The sequence below is a fragment of the Procambarus clarkii genome, chromosome 20, assembly GCF_040958095.1.
Source record: "Procambarus clarkii isolate CNS0578487 chromosome 20, FALCON_Pclarkii_2.0, whole genome shotgun sequence".
Taxonomy (NCBI): domain Eukaryota; kingdom Metazoa; phylum Arthropoda; class Malacostraca; order Decapoda; family Cambaridae; genus Procambarus; species Procambarus clarkii.
This window is the reverse complement of record NC_091169.1, coordinates 24,297,066-24,316,714: the sequence shown is the minus strand read 5'-3', so window position 1 is coordinate 24,316,714 and position 19,649 is coordinate 24,297,066. Positions and strand designations below refer to the sequence as shown.

Below are 19,649 nucleotides of genomic sequence, written 5' to 3'. Positions count from 1 at the left end.
TAGAGGCAAACGCCAATACGATTGGTTCCAGCGCCGTCGCAACAAAAGTGGTTAGACCCAGTAATATTTACTTTCTTTTCATGTTGGAAATACCGAAGAATGTCGAGCCGTGTTTTATCGGTGTTGAGCTTACCAGCGAGCAACTGTTGCAAGTGTGTGTGTGTTAGGGGCCGGTGGAGTGGCGATGACCCTCGTGTTACACTGCCGGAAACAGTGATTGTGTGCTGCCGCCCGGACGCTCACTAGTCACCGCCTCACGACTCGGTCTGCTCCCTCACCACACCCTCTAATTGGTCTCCTCAACCAAACAAGCAGTTGGTAGTTATAGTGGCGACTCTACCCGCCTTCTTCCAATATGTTGCATTTTCAGAGGTGTCAACCAAATTGTAAACATTGGGACGGATTAATAAACGTTAAAGTACTGTAGTATTGACGTTTCCCCATATATCAGCCTCAATATATTAGATGGGTTGAGAGAGGTCGTAAGTTTGATGCAAAACTGGGGGGGGGGGGGCTTGAAGTCGAACTCTCGGAACCCCATCCAGGTACAATCCGTGTGGTAAAACGGGTATATTGGTGGTCACTCTTACATTCCAGTTTCTGGAGGCGGCGATAGTGAAATAAGTGTTTTTCCCCAAACTTTTAATCATTGATAAGATCATGCAACGTGACGTTAATAAAACGTGTTAGTTGGAATCTCAACTGCTACATATTACTGCATTATTGCGGGACCTTACCTCAAGGTGTTTTCGGGACTTAGCGTCCCTGCGGCCCGGTCGTCGACCAGGCCTCCTGGTTGATCAGGTATCCTTTGGAGGTTGTTGTTTGTTAAAGATTCGCTACTGGGAACAAAATGTCCCAAATAGCACGGGCTATGGTGAGCCCGTAGTTCCTTTGGGGGTGCTTGTCAAATCCTCTTGAACACTAAGGGGTCGGCCAGTTATGTCCCTTATGTGTAGTGGAAGCGTGTTGAACAGTCTCAGGCCTCTGATGTTGATGGGACAGATACATAATTTACACGTGGAAAATATTAGAGTAGCTGGTCCCAAACCTGCACACACAAATAACACCACATGAGACCAGAAGGCATGGCAGGATGTGCAGAATACCCCCGTTGAAGAGCAGAGGTGCAACAGGTACTCTGAGAGAGAACTATCAACATCAGAGGCCCGAGACTGTTCAACACGCTTGGGACATAACTGGCCGACCCCTCAGTGTTCAAGAGAGAACTGGATAAGCACCTCCAAAGGATACCTGATCAACTAGGTTGTGATTCATACGTCATGCTGCGAGCAGCCGCCTCCAACCATTACTGGACTGGTTGACCAGTCCAGTAATGAGGCGGCCTGGTCGACGACCGAGCCGCGGGGACGTTGAGCCCCGAAATCACGGCAAGGTAAGCTGGGTCATGTCTGGCCGTAGTAACTTGTCCTTGTCACAAGGGTCCGGATTACTGGACATTTTGCAAGTTGTTGTTATAGATTCAGCCACTCTGAACAAGTTCCAAGTAGCACGGACTATGGTGAGCCCGTAGTGGACCTACATGGCACAAGAGCGGTGCTGTGTCCTTTTGTTTTGCAAATGTTACCAAGCGTTTAAACTTTGCATGTGTGACAGGTAGCAGGATTTGGTACATAACAATCTCTTGTGGCTCATCACCTGGTACTAAGGTGGTTGTGCCTGGTTTTAGGAGAGGTCTTAAATAAACAGACAACCCATTCATCTCTTACTCTGATAAGATGTAATATAACTCCAGAATTAACGAAACTGCGTTTTATTTTGCCCAACAAGATGTTTATATAAAAAATAAATTTCAGACACGTTCATGTAATAGCAGCTGGTTTGAACCGCATTGGAGAGGAAGATAAGGTAGCGGAAGAGGAGGAATAGCGGTAGGAAGGGAGGCGTGAAGAATGCGTGGCGTGTGCCATATATACCTGGCACTCCCCAGCTGGCGACCGGCACTCTACCAGGTTCTCTACACCCTACCAGGTTCACACGCCTAGTAACTAGCCTCATCTATATATCTCGTCCGTAAAAAATGCAGAACGTAGGGTACCGATAACCTATTAAAGAGCCGATAACGTGTAGGCCCATTAATCGTGAATATTGCAGTGTTTTTAATGTCCCTGAACCACTGCAATTTCTACCCTAAAGTAGACTGCATAAAAAAGTAATATTGTAAGAGGTGTGGAGCGGCTGGCGGCGTGGACCTTACACTTGACCACGGTGTACTGGTGTGTCACGATGGCTGTAGTAGTCAAATCACTTGTTTAAATGCTCATAAAATTACAGTACTGTACGTAAGTAAATGTGGTCTAAAATACCAACATATCGTGACCGACCACCAGAAACCATTCGGACAAACCGGAAACTATTAACATAAATATAAGACCTAACCAAACTTAGCAATCCTAGTACTAATACACTCCATCTTAAGCCTAATATAGTGCATCCGTGCTATACTAGGCCTAGGAATATTTGTTTGGTTTATAGCTTTATTTTTTTGGACTATACAATAGTTGTACAGAAAGTATAAATTGTCATCCACACGTGACAGGATGACTTCCGTGTGGATGTTAGGAGTACAGAAAGTGGTTTACCGGAGCTTCAGTACTATATATTGGTACTTTCGACCAAATAATTACAACGATACTCTCATTTCAGGGGACAATCAGACTGTTGTAATTCTCTTGTTAGATTTTAGTGTTACAAAAACTTTAGGACCATTACTTAATTTTCATAATGTATTTATATTTTATATTTGAGTTGTGTGTCATCATAGCCAGCTTGTCTCACTTGAAGTCCGTGAACTTGGGCAAGTTGGTCTAAGATAGTTATTTAAATTGCAAGAAGCGAATCTTGCAATTGTGACAACTGTGAACTCTGCGAGCAGCAAGTGGGTCATACTCTCCAACATTACATTATCGATTGTCCACACGTTAGATCGTATAGACCTGTCAGTAAAGGGTACCTGGAGTTTTGCAATAACTTCCACTTGCATCTTCTTCAGTGTCCTCGTAATCCGTGCAAAGTTTGCCAGTGCTGGCCAGCTGATTGCCTGCCCTTGTATGAAAAAAAACTATCCTGTGAAATAGGGATATTTAGTTAATTTATCCTGACTGTCCTAGGTGAGGCGAGGGTGGACCCTTAGCTGATGTTGTATTAACTTCTTTTCCTAGGAGGAAACCTGCACTCGTTCATTTGACAATGTGCGCAAGATAGATGAACACGTATCATTGTACGTTAAGCTGCAGTTTCATTTGTGATGGGTCTATACACATTTCGGACGTGTAGTATACTGTATAAAGTTTTTGGGAAGTTGGAAAACGAGGCCAATCCATTGCTTAAATGCAGAGTTTATTAGATTTGAACAGTTGAAATTACTATAACCACCTGTAAAGGTGGCTATAGTAAAATTATGCTCGTGTACGGAAACGGGGGTTCCAAATCTGCTAATAAAAATGTGCTCGTTATATAGAAAGAGTAAATAGTAGGAAGTACGGGCACCTTTGGGACGAGAACCTGAGGTGGTGCCAAAGGTAGCCTCGTAAATTGAGCGGTATTTATATTTAGAGTGAATGATTACGCTGGTTTTATTTTCACTGTTGCCAGTAGTGTTGGGTGAAGTTCATGAGGTCAAGAGCCTGGGAGTAAGTTAGCCGCCCTTGACGGTTGTGAGGGCTCCCTGTCTGGGGTACTGGCTGCTGCCTCCTTGCTTGCTTAGTGCGCGTCCCCACACACGCGCTCTGTGTTCCCATTACTCTAAACGTTCGTGCAGGGTTGAGCTCTTGCTCCCAAGTTCTACCTTACTGGTAATCGCCATGCTAATGTAGCGACCCCGCCCCCCAACCCTCTTGCTTGTCATGTATACCTTTCACAGCGATCCTCATCCTGTCTGTTAGCATCCTTGTGATTCATCTGCGCCTCGGATGTCCATCAATATCCTCGTGTTATACCGTGTATCCTTTATCCACCTTTATTAATCAAATTGTATTCCCACTGAGGATGATCAGATATGGCTCAACTGTGTTATCTATCTACAAGTGAAACAAATTCCAGCTAACTTTGCCTCTCATCGTACTTTAAGCCTTGGCACTAAAGTTCATGCTAGTTGCAAGCCTTGTTGCATTCCTTTGGAATTTGCTAGTATACTTTGGGTTCCTCATGTAGGGGAAATAAATGCTTGGGCGGCCCACTCCACAATGGGCTACATTTGTTTTGTTATTTTTGCTAATATCTTGTGTAAGCCTTGGCCGACGGTGTGCCCATGACGTCGGAGGTTGGTGACATGCTGTAAACCAATCACGAGGGGTTTCGCTGACTCGTGCCGTCATAGGTCTCTTCCTATGGGTTATACCAAATCACGTTACCTACAAATCGTCGACGGTCATGGCGTTAAAGCTCTACCTGACATCATGTTTGATGACAATAATAAATTTAAATAAAACCTAATCTCGGTCTTTTTGCATTAGTTTATATATTTTAACGTACAGTATTCCCTGAGAGTCCTTCATGCTGGTATGACACCAAAGGCTGGGCAGTGTTATGGTGACAAAACGCCTTCACCTTCATAACATGAAGATTGGCGTTACATTCATAACAGCTTAGGATTCCTTATTTACACTTTGGTTAGTGTGTAGTTACTGCTCCAATTTTTGTCATGCCATTTTGAGCATTCCAACAGTGAATACCCTTTTTTTTTTCTAAAACTGCCCATTTAATAATAATCATACAGAATAGATCATTTTTTATTATTTATTTTATTTATTATTAATAATTCATTGTCAGGGGACAGGAAGCCAGTGTATTTATACACATTAGGTTTTTATCGAGACCTGTCCCCCCCACCCCAGGTCGAATTACTAACCCTGCCCAAGATGTAACCCCCACAAGAAGCTGACCAACTCCAAAGTACCTACCTAATGTTAGGTGAACAGAGCCATTAGTCGAAAGAAAATGTGCCCAACCATTTCTGTTTCGCCCGAGATTCGAATCTGGAAATATTGTTCGTCGAGAACTAACCCGACTGTACTGCTGGGACTTTAGTACGGTCATCCAATAATTGTTTTAAGTACTATCATTTCTGAAGGATGGGTTGCGCGAACACTTTATGTATCATACATAAATCTGTGTATTTATGTATTTACGTATGTAACTTGGCCTAGCATTTTAAAAGCACTACAATCACCATCTGTGGTTGAATGTTCAACAAATCCCTGAACTGTATGTTTGACAAATCTCTCACCCTATCCATGGAGGACAGAAGAAAAATGTATATATGCTTGTTAGCATTGTAAATGTGTGGCCACGTCTGTGGTAGAAAATAATAATAATAAAAAAGCTACTGCCGCTACTGAAGTGGTGCCAAGGAGGCCGATCACGTGTAAATTACAACACCAGCCTCTGGAAAGAACTCCCAGAATACACGCTCACGCCCGCCTGTTTCTTTGAACACTGATACAATCTGAGAAAGAAGCCATTGCGGTTGACTGGCATTTCCTGGGGCCATCACAAAGCTGTTTTGATAACGAGGTGTGGGGTGGTGGGGGGTGGGAGGGGGAGGAAAATAAGAACTTAATGTGTGTGCATACTCTTTTTGTATAACTTTTTGCTACTGTACGAAAAGTGTGTAATAGTTTACTACCGAATATAAACAAAACGAAGGAAACTGTTCCCGGGATGATGGCGACCGTGTCTGTGGTGGTTGATCTAAATGTGGCTTCCACCCAGGCTCTCCCACCAACCCCGGCTTACTTGCGCGTTCCTCTGCTTTCGTCGAGTGGAATTATACTCTTAACAAAACTCTGCTACAGTGGTGAATAGCATTAATTTTGTAAAGTTTACCATGAGACCACAAAGGTACCCCCCCCCCATCTCAACACCCCACTGAACCCCATCACCCTTACTCCTTCCCTATTCTTGGGCATTCAAACCCATAAGTTTCCTCCCACTCATTGGCCCTCACAAATAACCTCCCTCTCGCATCCCACAACAAACACCACTGACGTGAAAGATAAAACGAGAAGCCTTAAGCAGGGTACATACGCTGGTGGACATTAAGGAATCAGAGGAGAGGTCCAACATTAAGAGTTCAAAACTTTAACCGATCTGTTAAACCAAGAGACCAAGAGATCTGTTAAAGTTTTACGCTCTTAATGTTGAACCTCTCCTCTTACTATTATGTTACTATTACCTACTCTATGACCTCTCGGTGCTATTCGACCCAGTACAGAGATGGTGCTTATTTATATCCACCCAAATTCATTTGTCTAACCTACGTTTGAAACAATAGTGATCCCACATCTATTGATACCTGGTAAGGTGTTCCATAGATAAACCACCTAATTTCCAAAGTAGTGTTATCCAGGTATTTTCTGAATCTCAACTTATGCAGTTTATATGCATTGTTTCGTATTAATATATTTGACAAGTTATTAGTGTGTAACTTTTATATAAATTTGTATACTTCAATCATGTGTGTGTGTGTGAAATTTAAACAAATACCTTTAAAACCTGCTTGCGTTACCGAGCGAGTTTGACATAAGAGGATTGTCGGCTAAAACAGTAATTGGCGGAGGAGTTGATCTGCTATGTAAGGAAGGTTTAATTAGTGTACAGCATGCCAGTGAGGCTCGGCTGGCTTCCGCACGTGTATTGGGATACTCGGATCCGGGGATTGGGTCATTTGAACTATTTTTACTAAATCTGTTTAACTACTCTGCAATTCGGTTTAAACTATGCCTCGTGTTTATATACATTTTTGTGCTATTAATGTGTGTGAAGTGTTCACACGCATATCTTTAGTAGTCATTAAAACACATGTTCACACTTTGTGATGGTGTTGCACTGTAACAAGCCTTAGTGCAAGCTCCAGTGTTTTGTGTTGTGTGAAGAAAGCGGCGACTGCTGGCAGAGGTCTACCTTGCCAGCTGGCGCAGTGTTCTTAGCACAATACATTTAACACGAGGTGAAATAACATTACTCGTGACACGGTCTGATCCATGTTAGGGAAATTTCCTATGACATTACCAATAAACGTAAACAGGTGCACCTACGTATGTGTGTTGTACTACTTAACCCAGGTTTTTACTAAATTGCATGACGGTTACAGCTTTTAAACAATCTCTGGCCATAAATGAGTTTTAAGTTGCCTGAATATGGTTTTTATACCCAATTAGGCTAAACGAGTACTTTCTTTAATTGAAGAGGCGTTGACGAGAAAAAATATGAATTTTAATAAATCCACTGGCAAGAATAAGTGCTATTCCAAGTCATTAGAAAAGTGGCAGGTAAAGGGGAAACCATTTAAAACTGTGTTAAAAGCGGCAGGCTAAGTAGTTGATCCCATTCATTCCCAGGAAGGTGAAAACGTATGTCAGTTAGTGCGATATAATAAGGCGAGTGGTGGCGGGGACGTTAACATATGTCAGGGGAGGGGGTTGTGGGTCCCTGGAGGTGGTGGTGACATTACCGTATTACCTTGTTGACCCACATCCTCGTCTCTGATACCCGGGACACAGTTTTTGGTCTTCTCCTTAGTGCCTGCCGCATGCACGCCATTCCTGCTTTCTTTACTAGCTGTGTGTAAGTTTTTGTCTTAAGCAAGCATAACGTTCAAAGTTGTCGGTCTGTGGTTAGGGAGGCGAGTGATTTGGGTATAGCAGTTCTTGAGCGAACTAGATGTGGGTAAAGGGCAGTGTGTGGCCATTGTGAAGGCCACTTCTCAAGCTCTATCACACGCACCATGTATATGGTTGTGTCGTTTTAGTCACACGGTTATTGCATAGTCCCTGATGAAATAAATGTTTAATTTTCGTTCTTGCACCTTCACTGATCATAGGGACCGGAGATGTCTCTTGATGGCTGCGATCTAGACCGTTCAGACTATGTTGATGTAACCTGTCCTCTTAAACAGGAGGATGGGCTGGTTGATGACCTTGATTTCGTGTGTTTTTTTTCTTCTGGCGCTGCGTTGTAAGTTTCAAAATACCGTTTTAATGTCCTGTTCATTAAAATGATTAAAACAAAGGGAGACGTACATCGCATAATGCGGAGTGCGCGTGTGCCAGCCAGTACTGGTCAGCTGGACGGCCTTCTGAAGGGTGCCGGCCGTCACTCGGGGACTGGAGAGGAAGGCAGCCACACTTTGGGCCCCACCTGGTGCCGCATTGTGCCACCGCTACGACAAACTGGGCTCTTGGTTTCGGGTGGAGGGAAGCGCTCTCGCGTCCCTCATGGTAAGAAAAACTGTTTTAATACAAATTACAAAGCCTCATTATGAATATTATGTACGTCTGCATATTAAGGGCAAGTTATAAATTTAAACTTGTATGCATATACTCACGTACGGAGATGTCGTGGCTGTAAAATTAGAAATGTATAATAGTTGTGTAGAAGAGCAGCAATATTAATACCGGCACCGCATTGTTCACAGGTCGTGTTCACTCTGCGACCGTCTCCACTGTCAACGCTACCGCCAGGAGTGTCACAGTCGAATGGTTTGAGAAAGGCGAAACTAAAGGGAAAGAGGTAAGTACCACTCGTACTTCCATTGTAACTCAGGGGAAGCCTCTGGCCTTAGACTATCAGTGTCTTGGCTAATACTAGCAAAGTCAGGTACAGTATAATGAATACGTGTATTCATGTAAATAATTTTTAAGAATTTGGATATTTATGTGGTTTCCTATCAAGAAATCTGGTTGTAACGGAATGTAATGTTGATTAGGTTTTCTTTGGATTGAGTGTTTATTGAGTTGGATTGTTTGAGTTCTCTTGATCACCGTGAGAGGTTGGCCAGTTATGCCCTTGATGCATAGTGGAAGTATGTTGAACAGTATCTGGCCTCTGATGTTGATAGTTTTCTGAGTACCTGTTGCACCTCTGCTTTTCACCTCTGCACATCCTTCCATACCTTCTGGTCTCTTGTAATGTGGTGATCTGTGTGCCGATTTGGAACCAGTCCCTCTTAATATTTTCCAAGTGAATATTGTATCTCTCCCGCCTGCGCCCAAGAGAATGCAGATTTAAGCATTTTAATCGATCACAATAATTTAGATGTTTTTATTAAGTGGATTCTGACAGTGAAGGATCTCTGCACGCTCAGCAGGTCAGCAATTTATCCAGCCTTGAAATGCGCTGTTATTATGCAACAGTATTCCACAAGAGAGCACTAGCGTCTTGAAAAGTATCATCATTGGTATGGCATCTCTTGTTTGAAAGGTTCTTGTTATCCAATGTCATTTTTTCTTTCAGTAGCGCAGGCTAATTTATTGTGTTCTTTAAAGGTAAGGTCTTCTGACATGATTATATCAAAATCCCTTGCATCGCTTTTTCGTTTTATAATATGATTTGACAGTTTTGAACATGGTTTCTGTTTTTATATTTTCGTTTTTTTATTTCATAGTGAAGGAGCTAGAACTTCATTAAATACCTTATTATTTTCTGTGGCTCATTTGAAAGATCTGATTTACATCAGATTGGAAGTTTGCTATATCCGATATATTGTCTACTCGCATAAAAATCTTAGTGACATCTGCAAAGGATGATAAGGTACTATAGTTTGCATCCTTGTCCGAGCCCACTATGAGGAATACTATTGGAGCAAGCATCGCAAGCACTGTGGTGGTCACCAAGGGTGACCAAGTCACCCTTGGTGACTGAGCTCTTCACAGTTGATGGTCCATGGAGCAATCTCCTTTTTTCTACTACCACCACCACCCACAACCACCACCACCACCCACAACCACCACCACCACAACCAACCACCACCACCACAACCAACCACCACCACCCCAACCAACCACCACCACAACCATCCACCACCACCACCATCCACCACCACCACCACCATCCACCACCACCACCACCACCACAACCATCCACCACCACCACCACCACCACAACCATCCACCACCACCACCACCACCACAACCATCCACCACCACCACCACCACCACAACCAACCACCACCACCACAACCAACCACCACCACCACCACAACCAACCACCACCACCACCACAACCAACCACCACCACCACCACAACCAACCACCACCACCACCACAACCAACCACCACCACCACAACCAACCACCACCACCACAACCAACCACCACCACCACAACCAACCACCACCACCACAACCAACCACCACCACCACAACCAACCACCACCACCACAACCAACCACCACCACCACAACCAACCACCACCACCACAACCAACCACCACCACCACAACCAACCACCACCACCACAACCAACCACAACCAACCACCACCACCACCACCACCACAACCAACCACCACCACCACCAACCACCACCACCACCACCACCAACCACCACCACCACCACAACCAACCACCACCACCACCACCACAACCAACCACCACCACAACCAACCACCACCCACAACCAACCACCGCCCACAACCAACCACAACCACAGATGGAGAGGCACAAATGTGTTACATCAGCATTTTGCTCGTATTTCGTGAGATCTTCAAGCCTAGCCCCAAGCCAGGTTTGGAGAAGAACTCCCAAAACCCTTTCCAGGCATCTAAGGCCATGTCAGTTGTCAAGCAATTGTGATAGGCAAGAATGCCCTGTTCTGGACTCCATGTTGTCCGGGATTAGGGATTTGCTGTGATTCAATGTATTTTGTGATCTTTCTTATCAGATTTTTGTGTTCCAAGTGATGAAAGTGATTGGTCTAATTTTTTGCTTCTGCATTATTTCCACCTTTATGAAGTAGTGCTATCTTGGCTGTTTTTAGTACATAAGGGATAATGCCAGTATCTAAGAGTCTGCAAAGAATGTTTAGGGCCTGCAATGGTGGTTTTCTACAATTTGTGATGAATATTGAGTTCCAGTATTCAGAGCCTGAAGCAGAGTGCATAGGCATATTGTCTATGGCTACTTCAAAATCCAGTGGGGTTAGTGTGAAATTTGAAATATGATTAGATGTTGGTATCACATTCATTAAGAATTCGTTTGGGTTATCAATCTTCAGTGTGTTTAGGGGCTTGCTGAAAGCGGAGCCGTACTGTTGCCTCGGTATTTCGCTCATTTATTTGTCATCTGTGAAAATTCTATCTTCCTTGCATAGGGGCCCAATACTTTATCTAGTTTTTCCTAGATTTTGCATAAGAGAACATATCAGATTCATCTTATTTCACTGATGGTCTTTTGCTCTCTCTGCCTCTCCTGTACAAGTACGTATTTTGATTCTTGTAGCTTTAGTTCAGTTGTTTCTATTTTTCTACCTAGCCTCACAAAAACCTAAAATCCAGCCCCAATCATCATTTTGCTTTGGGACTTCAACCTATGGCACCAAAAATGGGAAAATGGAGCCACGATTAACGAATTTAATCTGTTTCTGCACTGAGCTCGTCATGTGAAACACTTGTCTTTCGAAACAAATTTCCCCATTTAAATTAATGGAAATAAAATTAATCCGTTCCCCCACCTCAAAACATCAATATGATATTCGCTTTTTTAAATAATGGAGCAGCCTACCTGACATACACCAAACAAATCTTTGATTTAAAAAAAAATAAATGCTTTGAAACATAACAGCAGTCACCTCCTTAACATCCCAGCATCATTAGCATCTTTAAAGAAAGAAAAATAGATTTGCTTCGTCAGAGGCGTCCGAGAATTTGCGAGAACTAGCTGGAACGCTAGGAAGCACCGCATGGTTTTCTCGTCAATCGAGACATTTTCGGCGAGTGGCTCGCTCATTACTCGAAATGCTCATAGATGGTGCTGCTCGTCACGAGGTTCCACTGTGCGTTATATCTGAAAATCCCAGTGTAGAGGGGTTGATGCCATAGCGGAATTTTGGTATTTGGCAAATTACTCGCCATGTAATCCTCCTTATTAGGGTGCAATTCAGCAGACCCATTACTCACTATGTAGTCCTTGTTTTTAGGGTGGAATCTGGATTGTAGAGGTGTAATTAGAGGGTGTGTGAAGTAATTTACCGTGCTAGACTTTAATTCTGTTGTTCAATGGGAAAAAATCACATGTTTAAGCAGACACAACTTTCATAACAAAGAAAAAGAAATCTAAGCAGGGAGGTAGAAAAAATAGAAAAGACTCTGAAACGATTATACCAGTCTGAGGAAATGAAACTGGAACAGAGAGCAATGCAAGGGATAAAGACAAATCCAAAATATTTTTTCATGTGCAAAAGCGAAGTCAAAAACATCCTTCAGTATTGGACCTATACTATAAGTACTTACAACCGAAGGTTCATACACAGGATGACAATGAAATTCTTTGAATGCCATCCAAATCCTTGGAAAATATAACAGATATTAATATACTCGGCCTTTGAAAGAGAAATTGACATGTCCATGCACTCAGCCCTAGGTCCGAACTTGTGGAACACACTATTCATTAAGAAATGTAAAGCACCAATAGCACGAGTGCTCAGTGCTATATGGAGAAAGAGTTGATACAGGGGAGATACCAGCAGCTCTTAAATCAGCAGATATTTCTCCATTGCACAAGGAAGGTAGCAAAGCCTTGGACAGCCTATAGAACAGTGGGACTCCCATCACACACAATGGGATAAAAACCCACACTTGTGTAATTTGTAAAATTTATGTAAAGATTAATGCCAAGTCTTTCGCATTCTCCTAAGTCAGGGTCTGAGCATGTGGTTAGGACGAGACTTAAATCTCAACGACTAATGTGAGCTCATTAGTCATGAGATGCAAGTCTTAAGTTGTAAGTAAAATTACTAGACACCTAGATGCATGGCAAATTATGTGGAAATAACACCTCTGATATGTTATACAGTGGCAATTCTGCAAACAATGGTCCTAAGGTCCCAACATCTTATCAAAATATATGAATTTATGACAAACCTCTAAACTGTTAGTGATGACTTGATAAACTCTTACTTAGTAGTTTTTACATAATATTGTTCCTAAAAAAAAAAATATATTGGTCTGTCATTTATATCAGTGCAGCAAAAATTTATAGAATGGTGTCTGAAGAAATATTACTCTTTCAGTAAAGTTCTAAGATTTTAATTTTTATTTGTTTCAGATAGAGTTCGATGCTGTGTTCGCTCTCAATCCTGATTTGGCACCACAAGACCAAAACGCCATGCCACCACCCTCCAAATTTGTGAGTATTGTCACCCCGATATGTTGCCACCTTCAGAGCCACTTTGGCTTACATACCTCTAAGGCACACCTACTACAGCACCTACAAGGCATGTCCCACCTGTAGTAATGCCCACCGGTCCACTGCAACTCGCATACCCAAGATGTGCGTCTGGGTGTATCACAAGTAGCTGGGGCAACATTTGTTCACTACCACCTGTCACCGTTTAAACTTTCACAGTCTGCACCTCTCACGTGCATGCATGTAGCACGCACTTGCAGGGGCCCCACTGTTGGTGCTAGGGCGTAGGGCTGGCATTAAGAAGTGGTAGGCTTAGTGTTTGGGTACTGTATGGGATCTTATCTGTGGGGATGTCTTGATGCATTGTTAATAGTGAGGATGTGGGGTTGAGGGCGTGCATGGCCATCTCGTATTCTAGCAGCCTCCTCTCCAGGTGCTCGCTAGTGTATATTGGATGTCAAGTTTTGCTCTCGATTATCATTTATGCCAGGAATAAATAACCTCATGGTTGCAAGAGTTGTATGGTCACCCTTCACTTGAATTCATTTTCTTTCAATTAATTTTTTGTAAATACTGTAATGTATGAGAGAGCTTGCACATTCCCAGTGAGGTTATTTCCAGAAAGTTTTCCACACCAGTGTTTATTCCTCTCGCTCGAGGGAAATATGCTGTCGGGTGGAGTTATGAACGAGCAAGAGTCGGACATACATGCACACACAAACACAACCTTGTTTATTCTTGCTTATATTTGTCCCAATTTGTACATTAATTTTAGTTCAAGGTGCTGGAAACATCATAAATTACCATCATTGCAAGCCTGGTATAGTACTGTATTTGGGAGTAGCACCTCTGAAAAGTAACACTTGGTTAATTTTGCTGGATGATAGATGGAGTCACTTGCAAAGATGGAATTATAGAGGTATAACTAGTGAGCCAAATAATACAGTACTACTTATGATTCAATCTTAAGGTAGAACAGACTTGAAATATTAGTGCTTAGTTGTTTGTATTTTTGACAGCTTAAAGCTTCTAACAAACATGCTTGAAGGGAACAAGGTAACTGAGAAGAAACCATCTAACATGCCGGGTTACCACTGAATACAGCTTGGCTCACAGTAGGACGGCAATATAATTCTCCTTGGGTCATTCAACAAGCTCACTGGAGGCTTTATCAAGCAAGCAAGGAGAGGAGGTGAACGAGAGCACTTACGGTATTTCCTTCTTTAACAGTGGGTTACAGTAGTACATTTAGTTGGATCACATGCTGTATGTTGTCATTCAGTATCTAGTGATCAAGGTTGGTGAGCTGAACTTTATCTATGTGCCACTCATGAATGCCAAGTATAAGTCTAAATACTCTCATTCCATATTCAGTATATAAATTAATATCTTTTAAAATGCCTTGTGCAATAGAAAATGAGCTGCTAGTCTTGGTTAATGTTGAAAACTATAGTTGTGGAGTAGTTTGGATGTAAGTAATACATCCTTACCAAATTTAGTGGTTTGAATTTATTGTCCACATGTCCTAAATTTGGTCATGTAAATCCTGGATATTTTGTGATCTTGACTATGGTGAAATAAGGAAACAATTACACACTAGTACGTTAATTTAAATTAGGCCAATTTAAAATATAGGAGGAGCAGGTGATAGCACATAATGCTATGATCACATAGTTGGCTTGTCTGACAGAAGTTTGTTTCTGGGCTTTTGAGGGTCATTTATAAATGTGTTGCTATGGACTGTCATGTTTCCAGCACCAGATATGTTGTCAGTGTAGTTGTACAAGTGTCTGAAGCAAGGTCCTGCCCAAGGCTGAGAGTAAGGACATACCCTTCCCTTTTATCTTCCTTGGGTGTGCTGGCAAAGAGTCAACCTCCCCCCAACCCCTACACTCATCAGGATGACGAAGACGAGGAATCCAGCTTGTCAGAAGCAGACCTTAGTGACTACGTGTCAGGACTAAATGTTGGTCGAGCAGTGAGGGGGTCTGGACGGTTCCTGAGATCTTCAAACACCAACACCAACGTTCCGGCAGGCTACCACCAACAGAGGCCTCCCTCGGCGCACACATCACACCTACCACGGCCTCCAGGGCACCAGGTGGCACGCTCCCAGTCAGCTTCCAGGCTTACCATGGTATGCCACCTAACCATCCAGCCTGCAGTTTCCCTTTCTTCAGGCCCTATTCTTAATACCCCTCCCCTTTCCCCTGGTATGCCTTCCTCTTAGATTCTATTTATCTTTTAGGTAATGAGGATCTGTCTTCATTATTCACCAAACTAACATGAAATCCTTGAATTCCTATGAGTGTAAGTATGCAAATAGTGGAGGGTTGAAGACAGGCCTTCTAGCATCTCCGGGTCACATGGAAGGTGGGCGGCAGGAATGAGTGTCGTCCATCCTTTTGTGCTAGACCTGGTACATACCTGTACCAGCACTGCATCATGTGGTGGTGGTCTCTTGTTTTGCTTGCTGGAATGCTCACCCTGTGCATGTCACGCATTTTACTGCATGTGCTTAATTAAATGAGGTTTTTTCAATCTAAATAGTGTAGATACTTTTTAACCATTAACCTAGATGTTTTTTTTTTGTTTGGGTAGATTTTAGTGACATTTGAGTGCTTATATTTTAATAAATTTTGGACATCTTTATGGTGGACACAAGAAATATAAATTAAATACTATTTGCATTGTAACTTGTGTTTATAGTCTACCAATACTGTACTTAATATTGTCAACATTATTATTACAGTACAGCTAAAATGTTTATATTGGGAACACAAGGCTACCTTTTAACAAGTGTTTTGATGGAAAGTGTGTGGAAGACCAATATATGGAGCATGTTACGAGGCATGCAATGGAGTTGTCATGGTTTAGCAAGTGGTAACAGTACCCTTGTATTCCCTAAACTGGTTCTCCAGCTGGATTTTAGCATTAGTGCTGTTTACCGAGCCTCAAGACCGTAATTGTTTTTCTCCTGCATTGTTAAACTGTATTCTCCCAATTGTGCTCGGTTTTTATTGTTGTTTACCATTTACTTTTAGATTAGTTGTACATTTTTTTTTAGAACTTGCCAAGGTTTTTTTTCCAGGCTAGGATGTGATGAGTAAAACTATTGTATGAATCATTAACAGGTAGGCTTTGCATATCTGGAAACCATCTGTTAGTTTTAGTCATCCTATCTCAAAATTTGTTTTGCAATATTACAGTATAAGGATTTTGGCTGTGTAGATCAATGTTTCAGAATGTGCATTTGCAGAAATAATTTCAAATCATGGGCTTACTTAGTGTTGCATAAAAAAAAAAGTTGCTGTATATTCTTTCAGCTTTCTTACCAAATGGTGACATTCTATAAAATCTTCAGGTGTACATTGCGTACTGTATTATACTGACAAATGCTGCGACCCCCACCCAATTTTCTCCAGCTACGACTGGTTCATCTATAGTTGGTTTCGAGTGTCTTGCTCCCTAAGCCCGGCCTGGGTACAGATTTGTCTTATAACTTGATTGATAAGGCTGTTTGTTGCTTGGAGCAACTTGCAGGCCCACTTAAACATTACAATTTGGTTGGTCTGTGACTTTCTGCAGGAACTTGTCTAAATCTCTCTTGAACACCTCAACTTACTCGGTAACACTGTTTCAGATATTTGATGGAAGTTGACAAGCAGTGGACCTCTATATACCTACCGGTGATTACAGGGAGTGATATCTAGCCCTTTATGCCGTCTTCCCCCCCCCCCCCTCCACCTAGACATTTATGCTAATTACCTCTTGACATTTAAGCTTTTACCACATTTTTTCTTCGATGTTGAGGATGGAATTTATTTCGACAACCTTCTACTTGCCAACAACCAGTACAGAGCCTTTGGAGTCTTCCAAGGCTCAATTCAGTGTCGAGCTTCTGTCAAATGTCCCCTAGCCCTACCTTGTGTAGCTTCCGGGATCAACAGTCTGCGGCCCGGTCTCCGACCAGGCCTCCCAGTTGTCGTCTGGTCAATCATGTCGAGTTTGTGTCAAGTGTCACATGGTTAGTGAGAATGGAAGTTTGCCATGATTCTTGCCATATTTCCACCTACTTGTCAGTCTGTGGATCTATCTGTAAGCCAATCTCGGGTTTATGTCCCCCACCTCTGTGCTGTGATCCCCTACCTTGTTACCTTGAAGTTACCTTGAGGTGCTCCCGGGGCGTAGCGTCCCCGTGGCCCGGTCGTCGACCAGGCCTCCTGGTTGCTGGACTGATCAACCAGGCTGTTGGACGCGGCTGCTCGTAGCCTGACGTAACAACTGCTTCCCTTTTTAATCTGTGTACTGCTGCTACCCAGCAGCTAAATACCTGAACTTACTTACCTTGAATGCCCAGGGCCTTTGGGTTCTTTGTTAAAATTTGTTTTTCTGAGAGTAGTGCTTACAATGGGTAAATAAATAAAAATATACATGAGCTTTAATTAGCATGTACTGTTGGTGAGTATTGGGGGAACCAGTTGGGTAAGATTTCATCCAATATCACTTTCTATTGAATTCTTTAGGAAACCACACCACAGTGTAACACCCACGGCCTAACTATCACCCCCACCACCCACCTTCCTCCACTCGCCCTGCTCCATAACCTGGGATACATATTTATATTAGTTAGTGTGTGAATACACAAGCACAAGTAGATGTTTTACATAAGCTGGTCCATGTACATATACCCAAATAATGATGTACAGTACACATCAAATACTGTGCCTAAAATTGTCCATGTATTGATAATTTTAAAATGACAAGCATTGCATCTAATGAACATTACTACTAGATTAATATTGTACATGTTGTTACTGTATTGATTTAAAATGTGATTTTTTTTTTGTAAAGTTTTTAAACACTTGGGCTACACAGTAGATGTAAAAATATTCCCAGTGGATGAAATGTGTTGATAGAATTAACATTTAGTAATGCTTGTAAAGGGTTCATTAATTATGTTGTATAGTTGTAGGGGGTGCCATTATTTTAACTATAACATGTTAGCAGTGGCACACATTCACTCACGTACTCCTAGTTACTGTATATTGTATCATCTTCATGAACGCTTTTAATACACTTGGTCCCTCTTCCCCCCCCTCCCCTTACCACGCATTCTCCAGGATGATGGTGATGATGTGGATGATATGGATGATGCTGTAAGTAATATATCAAATTATAACTGTCACTGTCCTTGCTATTGTAGTACTGTACCACTGTCTGCTGATCCATTTTCTGTTTAATTGGTCATTTCAGTTTTTCATTACACAATGTCCTGAAAGCTTCACCCCCAGTGTTGTTAATTCGTGTTATTCAGCAGATTGATTCGTGGATGCTTCATGTCACAGGTTTTCTCGTGTGCCTGTTCATTTATCCATCAGTTTGATATCTTTTGTTATTAAATTTGTAATAGTGTTCAGTTTCTTAGTGTCGTGGATGTTCCCTTTTGATGTCCCTGTACTTAGATCCCAATGTTGTGTATCCTGGTTTATTAAGAATTCAATGATCTTGTTGAAAAGTTACCCGTTTATTTTTTTTTTTTTTTTTTAGGCATGACAAGTAATTAATGTTCACTACAAATTCAGATGTAACGTAGCATGATTATTTTAATTTGTAAAGTTCCAGGAACAGTACAGTATAATATAATACATGGCACACAGTCCGAAGATGCATTAGCTAGTTAACCACGTTGCCAGACTATATTTCAAAGCTTAGTTGTTGTATTGTAAGCAGGAAATTGCATATACAGCACACAGATCTACATTATTTTCCCAAATATCTAATGTTTATCTACATTGATGTGGTACATTATTTTACAGTATATAGTGGACCAGTTACATTTTTGGACTGTAACTTGCATAAAACTGCACTATATAAACAATGTCGTAATTACTTGGGCAAGTAATGTAAATTACTTGCATTTCCAAAATTATGAATATGATAAATGGTGACTTGGAGACAAACTAAGTGATAAATTAGGAATATTTGTCACTGTGATGGTGTACTATCACTGCCATTTCTTATTCCTTTTGGGTGATGGCTGGGATGCTGATGATGAAGGTGTCTGTGGATTGCCTGGTGAAGTCAATGATGTGATTACTTTGCCTTGCTTGATATAGAAAGGATACCTGGTTGGTTGATACCTGGTTGGTTGATACCTGGTTGATGGGGTTCTGGGAGTTCTTCTACTCCCCAAGCGTGGCCCGAGGCCAGGCTCGACTTGTGAGAGTCTGGTCCACCAGGCTGTTGCTTGAAGCGGCCCACAGGGCCACATACCCACCACAGCCCGGCTGATCCGGAACTTCTCTTAGAAAACCGTCCAGTTTTCTCTTGAAGATGTTCACGGTTGTTCCTGCAATATTTCTTAGTCACTGGGAGGACGTTGAACAACCGCGGACCTCTGATGAAATGGTACAGCTTGCAATAGGATGAAATTTCTGCCTCAAAGATTGTTGACTGGTTGGGCATCTGTTAATATACTCTCAATAGTTGCATTAGTACCCTGTTCT

At 42.1% G+C, this 19,649-nt stretch overlaps 1 protein-coding gene and 1 long non-coding RNA gene across 10 annotated transcripts in view; one reads left to right on the top strand and one right to left on the bottom strand.

Annotated features, from left to right (window-relative positions):
- The window catches only part of LOC138366618 (uncharacterized), a 120,928-nt gene that overhangs the window by 873 nt on the left and 100,406 nt on the right, over nucleotides 1-19,649 (bottom strand). The gene's annotated exons all lie outside the window — the stretch shown is intronic.
- Nucleotides 1-19,649, top strand: part of Klp10A (kinesin-like protein 10A) — an 84,582-nt gene that overhangs the window by 42,131 nt on the left and 22,802 nt on the right. For 2 of the 9 annotated variants that reach the window (XM_045738123.2, XM_045738120.2), the window contains exons 2-5: nucleotides 8,438-8,532; nucleotides 13,060-13,140; nucleotides 15,008-15,277; nucleotides 18,264-18,299. In XM_045738123.2, coding sequence (XP_045594079.1) covers nucleotides 8,438-8,532; nucleotides 13,060-13,140; nucleotides 15,008-15,277; nucleotides 18,264-18,299 — 482 coding nt within the window. Of the gene's footprint in view, nucleotides 1-8,035; nucleotides 8,241-8,437; nucleotides 8,533-13,059; nucleotides 13,141-15,007; nucleotides 15,278-18,263; nucleotides 18,300-19,649 lie in introns of those variants that run through there. The other 7 variants (XM_069327736.1, XM_045738122.2, XM_069327738.1 and 4 more) reach the window with 5 other exon arrangements.